The 12,197-nt window shown below is 31.7% G+C and overlaps 1 protein-coding gene across 5 annotated transcripts in view; it reads right to left on the bottom strand.

Annotated features, from left to right (window-relative positions):
- The window catches only part of Nmdar2 (NMDA receptor 2), a 1,937,843-nt gene that overhangs the window by 482,452 nt on the left and 1,443,194 nt on the right, over positions 1–12,197 (bottom strand). For 3 of the 5 annotated variants that reach the window (XM_046618083.2, XM_069134406.1, XM_069134407.1), the window contains one exon: positions 2,563–2,756. In XM_046618083.2, the coding sequence (XP_046474039.1) occupies positions 2,563–2,756 (194 nt within the window). Of the gene's footprint in view, positions 1–2,558; positions 2,757–12,197 lie in introns of those variants that run through there. The other 2 variants (XM_069134408.1, XM_069134410.1) reach the window with 1 other exon arrangement.

Raw genomic sequence — 12,197 nt, 5'->3', positions numbered from 1 at the left:
CACGTAGAACGGGTCCAATCGGTTCTGCACTTTCAGTGTTGCGCAGTAGGACCGTTGGGTGCGAATAGATATAATTCATTATTTCGCTCATTTAAATGAGATCAAAGATTTTTCACGATTAATATTTGCAGCTGATCCCAATAATCGAAGCTGAACCGGTGTATCATTCCATTTCTGAAGGTTTCAGTTGGGAATTAATAAAAATAAAATTCAAATCATGCCAAGTTCAATTTTTTTCAATTCCTATCAATTTGAAATGTTTGAAAACGGAATTCTTCGATTCATTTTCGATTATTCGGATAATTTGCGAATAGTAATCGGAAGAAATCTTGGGTCCCATACAAGTGAGAATTATAGTGGAATGAATGAACTGTAACGTTTTGTGCCTAACGGTCTTGTTACTGCGTTACACTAGAAGTACAGAGCCGGTCAGGCCCGTTTCATGCGGAGCGGATCGGATCAGACCAGATCAGATCTGCAACAGCACGCGTTGACCTTCAAAATGGGTGGAATGCTGGTTCGTGAAACATTTGAGTGTAATGAAAGCAACAGCGGTACTCGCACGAAACCGCCGCGCACCGAGGCTCAGTAACGATTATCGAATGTTGGGAGCAGATTTATTTTCAAATAGATACCATACTGACGTAGCCATTCACCACATAAGTGTAATGAGAGTTCGAACCACTTATCACTTTTGTGTTCAACAAGGACCGGGAAGTCAAGATACAGACTTTTAATGGATAAGTTTGGCATATCAATATCAGAGTATGCTTGATAATTCATTAGACGTATTATGATTGAATAGCTGATAATGGCGTGTCCAATTCAAAGATAAAGATCAGCGATCTGGGATTATCGGTGAGAAGCGTAAATGAATGTGGATAGAAAAGTGTGAGATCATTGTACAGGAAATAAGCGGAGATAATGAGGTATACGCAGGATATGTGAGAGATTGTACATTCTGATGAAATCAATGTGACTAAAAATTTCTGTAGTAAGAAAAATTCGTATTTCAAAGATATATTGTAGCCACTTTCAAATCATTTAGAATAAGATATTCAAGTCATTTTGTATTCCGCATTCAAACAATTCGGAAAATTTTGCATTTATCAAAACGAAAATAAATTTTTTCGCAGTTTTTGATGTCATTAAAACCTGCTGTAGACATTACTTTTGTTTTTCAGGTGATCAGCCAAATCACATAACCCATAGGTTTCCTTATTCCACTAACAAGGACGGTATCCCAGCCCGAATTCTCCGATTTCATTTCTTTTGCAATATGTTATAGTAGACTAGAAACTAAGCGACATGTATTTTTTTTATCGGCCATGAAACACTTTAAGGGGGTGAAACCACCCTTCAAAGTGAGGCATGTCAAGGGGCGATTTGGCTGTTTCACCCACAAGAACATAATATTTTTTAACCAATCCAACTGGAAAAGCTTTCTCATGAAGAAAATGAAAAATGTATTTATCTGAAATGGAAAAAAAAAAATTCGGGGGGTGAGCCAGCCCTGAATATAATCACATTTATGCAAAACATTGTCAAATTCGAGTCTAAATATCTGAATACAATATACAATGCGTACGAACATGAAAGAAATGTGACATATAACTGGATTTCCTCGAAAACAAATAATGAAGGGGTAACTACTCCTGAACGCTGTTTTTTGCGTTTACTCGAGAAAATGGTCAAATTCAAGTCTTATATTGTAATATTCTACTCTAGAGCGTTTGAAAATTCAAACTTATTATTTTCATTTTCTTATAGTTTAAGGTTTTATTGTAAACTATCTCTTCAAGAGTAATTTATCGCAGCATAATACAAATATTTCGTGTAATCCGTTATCAGCGGCCTCTTTGTCTCGGGACACTGTCTTGGTTCCCGGACATTGTCTTTGTTCCCGATGATCCATTTTTGAGTCTTTCATGATACAGTGAGGAAATGAAAAAACGTTATCAATTCAGAACATTTTAGAGGTAGTTTCGTCCAATATTTATTTTCGAGAAAATCCAAAGATACGTCTTATTTCCTTCACGTTTATACGCATTATATATTTTTCTGGATTTTTAGACTTGAATTTGACAATTTATTACATAAATGTGATTATATTTAGGGGTGGCTTATCCAGCCTTTTTTTTCCTTTTTTGAGAACAATAAATTTTTCATTCATTTTCGTGAAAAAAATTTTTCAGTTTTATTGATTCAAAAATATTATGTTCTTGTGGGTGAAACTGCCAAATCGCCTCTTACTATAACATATTACAAAAGAAATCAAATCGGAGAATTCGGGCCGGGATACTTTCCTTGCAAGTATCGCACAAATACTAAAGACATCTCTATTGTTAACATTATTCTTCAAATATTACTGTACCAAATTCTACTCGAGCCATAAATACAATACGAGATATCTCACCACGTGTATATACGGAGTAGATTCGGTAAATCTCACCGCTCAGCACCAGTATAGCCACGCAAATATAACTTTGCTTGTCCTTCTGCTGGCTTTAAGCAGCGAGATTTATCGAATCCATACGGCCTGTATGATTCTTGAAAGCTTACTTGATTTGAGACGGTTTAATTCCATGACTTTCGAGGTCTTTTTCCAATTGACGTATTCGCATTCGTGCCATGTCCAGTTCGTGCTTCACTTTCCAAGTACGAGTATCACAAATTGGATCCCGACAACGGTGATATCTCAGGATGTCTTGTGCCTCGTAGACTGCGCCCCTGAACGTCAGGGACTTTCCCATACTCTAGAATTCATACAGAACGTATTTATTATATTTCAGAATCAAACATTCAAGGGAAGACTACCAGTTTGACTTTTCTTTCAATAACTAATTCTTCTGTAGCTCAGTGCAAAAAGTGTATTCAATATAAGCTAGACGGCACGTGTCAAATATAGTGAAAGAAAGATCTCAACTCCCGTCACATGTTAATTTTCATACAGAATTTTATACTTTTTTCTAAATTGAAATGAGGTTTCGTTTAGCTTGATTAATCAAGGAAAACTTCTCACATTATACATATCACACGAAAGCATTGATGTCAATATGAGTCAAGCAGCGTAACGATTTATTTTTTGTTCTGTTGGGATTCTATTTTTGATGTATATTCTAAATAACAACGCTGGAACTAACACCCAAGGTTAGCAACGAAGTATTCCCAGTGAATACACTTGTTCCATTAACAGTGCGGGTATACTACCATGTAATATCAATACAATATTGCACTTGTGATGTTACTGTGACGTAAAATTGGTATGAATGTACCTAAAGCATATTGCGCTCATCCAATTAAATTCTGGTATCACCAGAAACGTGGTTATCGCGCCCTCACAGTGTTGCCGGTATGCACAGAATTAGGATACGTACTATCTGGTTAAATACCACGTGGTGATTTGTCTCTGAGTTTCAATTCTAGAAATCGATGTCCCTCTTCATCATTACGTAGGGAAACAAGGAAATAGTTTCGCGATGTGATCGGCGATGTTTATTCACCTCGTATTCAGCGGTTCAGGTAAACGAATTTCAGTAACATCGCGATCATACCGGGGCATTAGCGATCATATTGTGAATTTACAATTCGGAGAATTTCATTGATTTCGGGAAAATATGAACTTTGGTATATCGTATTCACAAAAGTAATACGTCAAACGATATCTAACCATAAGTAATTTGTAATTCTGATTTTCGAGCATTAAGCCAGGTGATGTCTGGTGGCAATGCGTCTCATTAACGATTTATGTTTTGTGCATTTTATTGGAAATTAGTTGTATCAAAAAATACCAAAAGATCCTGTCTGATAATAATAGCTTGTAATATTTTCAGGTACGAAATAATTCATTGTCAAAGCGGGATTAAATTTGTCAGGCATGGAAGCATGTGGGTAAATTCCTAATTACGTGATATTTGAATATTACAATATTTTAACATGGATTCAATGATAAAATTCGTTTTTCTTTACAGCAGGTTCGAAGTTTAAACTTTGATTAACACGAGGAAAATTATGCCTCACCTGATGGTCGAAACGTTCAGGTGGCAAGGATCCTGGTTTCTCGAGCATTGCAATCATTACCCAGTGAACACATGACCTCCATATGACGTCATAGATAGGTCACATAGAGATCATCGACTTTTTACATAGATATGACATAAAAATGACTTTATTGATGACTCTGATATGATGTCATGTAGTATGACATCATTATGACATAGTGCTGACCTAAAATTTGACTTTTGTTTGACGTCATGATTGTGACTTAAATATTACGTAAATATTATGTCTTATCCCTATCATATGTGTGACATCACATCAAAGTCATAAATTTATATATTATTTAAGTAAGAAATAAATCATACAATTACATAAATTACAAGTCATATTCTGACGTCAAAAGGATATCATAATACCGTCATATTCTTACGTAAGAAACAACTCATACTTTTACGTAAAATTGATGTACGATGAACGTCATACTTAAGCATCAGCTTCCGGTCATTCTTTTACATACGAGTGACATAATACTAATGTCACGACGGTATAAAAAAAAACGATCAACGATACTTTTCTATTTATGTTCTATGTTGTATCATGTATTGATTTAATAATTCATAAGTGGAATTTCATATGACATTTCTTAATTTTTACTTTTATATTTAGTGTCCAAATTTAACTTACCGCAAATTCTCTTTAAATGCAAACATTAAATATATTTTTAACATTGAAAATATTAGGATATTGTCATAAATAAAATATATAAACTGATTTCAAAATTAATTATTATATTGTAATAGAGGTACAGTAACAAAATAATCACTATTTATAATTGAAAAATATAAATATTTTGACTTTACAAGGTCTGTTCTAACAGTTTTTATTTTAGGATTGATACTTTTTTTTACCAAATAAATATTCAATTGTACAGAGTCACAGGGTTTTACAAATAGCGATTCAAATTGAAAAAAATATTCGCCTTTTATTGTTACTTGATCATTGGTATCATTTATGCGCTTAATCAATAAAATATTATTATTAGACAATAAACAGCAATTTTCATTTTTTTTTTGAACTCAAAGTGAAGCCCTTAAACTCTTAAGAATTAATTTTACCATTATCTGATTTTTTAATCACTGGATATGATGGGAAAGTATGTTTCTTTAGTGGCAAATCATCTTCTTCATGAACACGGTTAACTACCTGTTCTAAAGGTTTTGGTGCATCCTTAACTTTACTTTTGATGTTTGACATAAAATTTTCAAACTTAAAAGTACTAAAATCATCTAACGGCCCACATTTTTTGCAATCCTTGGCAAGATGTACTAAATTATGTACATTGTACGATATTGAATTCTGACCGTACAAATTTTCATGCTCATCAACGAACCACCTTAACAATTCATCAGCATAATCGTTATACACTAGGTATCTTTGAGGATCACATAAAATTCTTATAGCAACACTTAGAGCCATAAAGTGATTATAATATCGTGATCTCAATATATTTTTTAATATGATTGGACCTGTATATAATAAAAACTGACGACATTCTGTGGCCTTCCACTTTGCAACGGTATCTAACAGTCTCGGCTGCTGTGCAAATTCAGATGGAATACAAGTTTTGATGGCTTTTAGCGCTTCATCAACATCTCCTTTTTGATCCTTTGTCAGTCGATGTGCCTTGGAACCATTAGCCAAACGAATTACATATCGTTTTGCTACACCCAAGCATACTAAATGCTGATAATCTAGTGGAATTTGAGATACCATCCCAAAATCTAAATCAAGCAGTAAAGATTCACCCAAGTGATGTTCTTCTTGCAGTTGATTTTTGAATGATTCGTCTGTACGAAGCGGACTATTAATCTCTGGAAAATAAACATAGTTTCCCCATTCTCCTTGTTGGATACATTTGGAACAACCAAAGTACCCACTATGAGATTTGGTTAAAGTTAAATATGCTCTAGCTGGAGCATCACAAATTATAGCACTGAGTCGTACATTTATAGTCCTGTCATTGATTTTCAAACCTTCATTTTGTATATCTTTCATGTCGTCAACGAAAGGATTTATATATACATTAAAATCATTTGGCTTAGAGTGACCGTGGAAAAGTCCCACTAAGAATGGTTCAGTATAAAAGTCATCCTGAATTGCAGCCAGCAAAGACCAAAATTGACTGCTAGACGACTTACTGAAAGACATCCCATCACAATTCAGTTGAATCAAAATAGTTGTAGGGCAAACATTATAGTATTTATTCAGTGAGCGAATTAATCCATGGGCAATTCCAAAATGGAAATAAGAACCCCCATTGCCATGAATAATCTTTCCTGTCATATCACGAGGAGTTTTCATCAAAGTACGAACGTCTTTCTTCAGTTCATTTTGGTGTCCGTGGTTACGAAAAATACTTATTAATTTATTAGCAGCTTGTTGCGAAATACTATTTTCAGATAACCAAAACCGCAAATCTTTAGACAATGTAGTCGATGAAGCAGACCCAGTTTCTTTATGAAACTGTACATTTTCTAAAGTTTTCGGCCGTTCAATTTTATCACTTTCTGTGATTTGCTCCATTTGTTTATTTAAATCGTGACTAGATTGGTCACTATTTTGGTCATAAATCTCAAGGTCATTTTCAACATCATCTCGTGAATCATCAGATGTTGCCACTGAAACACTGTGTAAGATCTGTGATGATTGAATTTCCTCTGTTGTACTTTGTGCATCTTGAATGTTTTTTGCAGTCTGAATTTCCTCTTAAATAAGTTGATTGATTCTTCGTTTCGTCATAAATCGTATTGGCTTGTTAGGCATTTTCAATTATATTCAAAATAATGCGTGAGCTGAATATCGTCTGAAATAGAGAAAATAAAATTTTTTTGTGACATTGAAGGAAGTAGAGTTAATGTCAGACAATAGCAACAAATTTTTTCAATTTGAAAAATTATATCGATAATTTGTTTATTCTTTCTCATATGTTAAAATGAGAAAAAAATTTTTTTTAATTATATATTTATTTAAATAAAATCTGAATATTGTCAGATGTCTGCTTATTTTACTTGAAATACTAGTCAGTTTTCTATTGTTATTTTTTAACGTCGATCATCTTTCAAATCAACATACAGACATAAAAACTTTGAAGGATTTTGATAACATGCAATTAAATAAATTACTCCTCATAAAATATGTAAAATCGAAACTCATATAAAAACCAAAAAATACAATATTACTATTAGGTTAATTTTTGAATTAATAAAAAAATTGGATACTCACTATTAAATATAAAAGTCAAGATCTTTCTCGATTTTTATATAAATGAATACACTCATTTCGCAAACAATTTAAATTAAATATTCATTATGAAAACTATTATTTATAAGCAATAAATTAAAATTTTAATGTAATGTATGTATATAAATGTAAACATAAACTATATGTGATTATGAAGGCTCCTTTAGATTTTTTTTGTGCTTAGTTGTTAGGCAGCCATTTTGCGCAATTAATCGCGTAATTTAACAGTGAAAAAACTTTTTTAATCTTTTATAAATATAACTCACTAATAACATCATTACAATTAATTACTATCATAATACTTTGTAATAAAAAATTATTTCTATAGAAGTTTTTATTTAAAATTCGCAGGCACACAATAGGAAAATAAATAAATAAATTTGTGGATATATAAAAAGCGCGGGCCGCGCATTGCGCAGTAATATTGACCTCCCTTCTACTTACTGTTAGCCCACGGCGTGGGCCTCATGCTGATAAATAAAGTGGCGGTGCATTTAGTCCTTGCTCTGCATAAATTTTATAAACAGTGATAAAAAGTGATTATTTTTCAAAAACAAAGTTAATTATATGTTACGTCCAGCATACCACTTCTCTCTATTTTTCCTACTCGCTAACTCTCCCACAGTTCTTACATTAATCTCATGGTCTCTGTCCTGTCCTCTTATCTCTACGTAGTCTCACGCTATTCACTATCGCGCTTACTCATCAAATTTCATTCCCTACTCCTAGCATTGTCACACCTTTTCTGCACCCGTACGTTTCACGTCTCGAGGAACACTCCTATTCTAACTCTTAACAACGTCACATCTAGACTTCTTACACAGCTTCATACAGCACACTTCGTTTTTACCGCCATCTGAGCTTCCTCGAAATAAATATATAAGTAATATCTCAAACAAACCCTACGTTATTCAATCCTCATCCTGATTTCCGGTTGTCCTGGAACTTAAAAGCGAAGCCAACCAGTTTACTCTTACCGCTCAGGAGTAACTCTACTCACGGACGTAACATATATTTGAAAAAAAAAAAAAAAAATTTTAAAGATGAGCAAGATGTAAGTATATACTAATACACAACGTTTATCATCAACAGTTACAATAAAGCAAAACCTAACCTAAAATTTTAATAATATTCTTTTAAAACTATTAATTTATTATTTTCAATTTTTAGTACAAGTATAAAGACAACAAAGGATTACGCTGTCGTATCATTCATCACATTTGATACGTATTCAGAAATACCCACGAATTGGCTTTTGTACAATGAAAAGTTCAAAGATAAGATTGCATGTTGGTGGCCGAAGAAGGAGACAAAAAATATTGCCCAAAAGATTAAGAACAGAGAAACACCACCTAAGGACTGGCCAGTTTACGAGATACAAATTTTGAGATATTGCAGTAAGTATTAAAATTATTAATTATACTGAAAGCAACAGATATCTACATCTGTATTTTTTTTTAATTGTTTACTGATGAAAAAAAAAGTCAGATTTCTGTTAGCCTCCGCGTTAATTGTTGAACTTTGCAATTTATTTATTTACATTTTAAATTCTGAAATTGAATAATTAATCTTATGATTATCTGATTAATTAATAAAATTTTTAACTAGTTTGAAACTCAAAAAACTATATATAATTTTTATGATGATCATAGGTACTTTGGAAAGCGCAAGAAAAGCAGCTGAAGACTCGCAGTACGACTCTCAAATATCATCAGCGCCGGAGCCTCGCGGACGGGGACACAGAAAAAGGAAAGTCACTTCGCCGGTTCGAGATGTTTTAAAAATAAATGGCAAGAACAATAAAATTCATTCCAGTAGTTCCGATGACGACGATCGCCCGGGTAAAAATTTTCAATACATTAAATAATTGGTGCTTCTTTATTTAAAAACTATTGCACATAAATGCATTGTATGTATTGACGTTCATGAATATAAATGGTGTAATTCTATTTTTTAGTTCCTGCATTGCCTCAACTTCCCCAAAACTCCCCATCAAAGAGCCCCAGTCACTTAAAAAGAAATAATCAAGAAGACTCTAGTTCGCAAAGCTCCCATGAAGTTCATGACGATGATTCAGACGGCTCGCTTACTAGGACTATGGATCGTGCGAAGGCACTTTTAAACAATCACAAATCAAAACAGGACGAACCAGGAGCAACAGCTTCAGGAAGTAACGGCGTTAGCGATAAGGACTCAGATGTGCAAGTCAAACACGAGCTCAGAGTTTTTGGAGGTAATATTATCATTTGAATCTTTATTAGCTGTCTACTAATCCTGATTAAAAAAAAATATTGAGACAAAGAAAAAAGTATTGAAAAGTATTGGTTTTCTTGTCAATCCAATAGTTTTCAATTCAATACTTTTTTCTTTGTTTCAATACTTTTTTTATATTCAGGGAAGTGAATGGATGATTAAAATGATGAAATTGTTTTATTTTTACGGCATTATTATTATTATTATTATTATTATTTTGATTTCAGTAAAATTAGATACTTGTGTTTTTTTACTGGGTAAACTACTAACAGAAGTAAAGGACTTGAAGCAAAGGAATGTTCTTAACAACAATGGGAATTCTAGTTTGGACTCTGCTATTTCTGCTGAAGTAGAATCCCATTTGAAACTTGATACTCAAGAAAGGGTGGCAGCCTTTGAAGTACGACTAAAATCTTGCAAGACGTTCGAAGATGAATTCGTGAGTTATTTATAATTACATTAATCAATTAGGTTGAAAAATTTTTATCTCAACATTTGAAAAATTTTCATACTTTTGCGACTTTATCTACTTTTTGATCATTAAGAATTGAATTTATAATCAACATAAATTGTTTCGCAGTACATATGCACTCATTTTTTAAACTTTATTGAACATAAAATTTTATAAAGGTAAACATTTTTGAAAAACTGTCATTTAAAATATTTATTCTCAATTGCATGCCTTAAGCGCGAATGCGCGTAGGCATATTTCTGGGGCCTGAAAATCAAATTTTCTATTTCTTCTATTATAAAATTACTTTATTTGATGAAAATACTGACTGCTGCAAGATAATAATCTGATTATATAAATTTCAAGAAAAACATACATCTTTTAATTAATACATTAAATTTAAATTTTTATGGCTTTCCAAATTGATACTGATTTAATAACTGACAATCCGTTAAAAAAAAAATTAGCTTTAATTAGAATAATTAACGACTAAAAAAATAATTTGAAGGATTGATTTAATAATTTCACTGAAACTTAAAAATTTTTCCATTGTAATAATTAATCATCATATAATCTGAAAATTTTAAATATTTATTTTTTCCTATATCCTATTCAAGAAGGAAAAATAAATCAAAAAAAACTTATTCCAATATTTTATGGTCAAGAATAGGTATTGCTGCAATTTTAACGTTTGTATATTTCAACATGAACATTATTCATCATTTTTTGTACAAAAATATATTCTCTAATATTTTAAAAACCCACGATGCTGAAATTAACAGATATTTGAGAATTTCTTAAATTAATAAAAAAATTAACTATCAAAAAAGTTCCATTAATTAATATTAATAAAAAAATATAGAAACAAATGTTTAAAAATATTTTTTGAGTGATATATTACTACATTAATAAGTACGGGAAATTGACAAATTTTTGTTGATATATAATCTCATTTTTGTAACTATTGGTCATTTTCTTTTTATTACATTATCGCGTACTAAATTTTTATCTAGGTTCGGAAAGTCAAACAAATTGGAGGAGCTAATGGTAAAGATTTCACTGAAAGGGCATTAGCTTTTATATTTTCCGACAAATTTGCAAAGGAAAACACCTGGGAAGGTAAAATAACCAAGTACAAAGTGAACGGATTGAAAGTGATTGACATTTGTGAAAGTAAGAAATGATTTTAATCTACAAATTTTAACAACAAAGCGGCAAAATATTTATACAACAATTATATTTCAGAAGTTATTCTTGAAAAGTTTCCGACGTAGGACAAAGCTGAATTTGGCAAAGTCGGAACCAATTGGCTTAGGCTTGGCAATCAAAGAGCAGGAGAACAAGCGAAACAGGTCATCAAAAAAACTATACTGATGGATAAAAAAATTCAGAGCAAATAATGCGTAAATTAAAAAAATTCACGCAAATATTCATATTTTATATCATTTATGTGTTGTCTTATAATCTAAAAAATGAAAAATGACAATTACCGACAGATTCTAAAAAAAATGACGTGCATTGACTGCACGAAAATCTGTAATTGTCATTGTCACCTTTTGGATTTTTTTATTATTATTTAAAGGAAAAAGAGATTATAATAATTACCAAATTTTATCGGAATAAGTCAAAGTTTAAGTTGCGCAATCTCATTTATAAAATTGAGATTCGTGAGCTAGTTTGCAATTCAAAAAGTGAAAATGAACAATTACTATCTGGATTAACAATAGGTATCAATGTTTAATAACTATGTTAGAATATGTAATTGTCATTTTTACTTTTTGAATCTTTTTCATTATTATTTAAAAAAAAAGACTAATAATTGAAAAATTTTATTATGATAAGTTGTAAGCTGCGCAATACTATTTGATAGTTTTAATGTTTATCCGCTAGTTTTTAACTTAAAAAGTGAACATAGATAATTACAGACTTAGATTCCAAAAAAATGATGTGCGTTGGCTACACGAAAATCTGTAATTGTCATTTTCACCTTTTGGATTTTTTTTTATTATTATTTAAAGAAAAAAGAGATTATAATAATTACCAAATTTTATCGGAATAAGTCAAGTTTAAGTTGCGCAATCTCTGTTCGCTATTTGATAGCTCGTAGTTCGACCGAACCGCGTGGAAGGTGTGAGTCGTTTGAAATCAAAGATGAGTTTGTGGTGTTGAGTTTATTTATACTTATTATTTATTT

The sequence above is a fragment of the Neodiprion pinetum genome, chromosome 3 (assembly GCF_021155775.2).
Source record: "Neodiprion pinetum isolate iyNeoPine1 chromosome 3, iyNeoPine1.2, whole genome shotgun sequence".
NCBI lineage: Eukaryota > Metazoa > Arthropoda > Insecta > Hymenoptera > Diprionidae > Neodiprion > Neodiprion pinetum.
The sequence above is the reverse complement of the archived record's forward strand: the minus strand, read 5'-3'. Positions and strand labels throughout refer to the sequence as shown.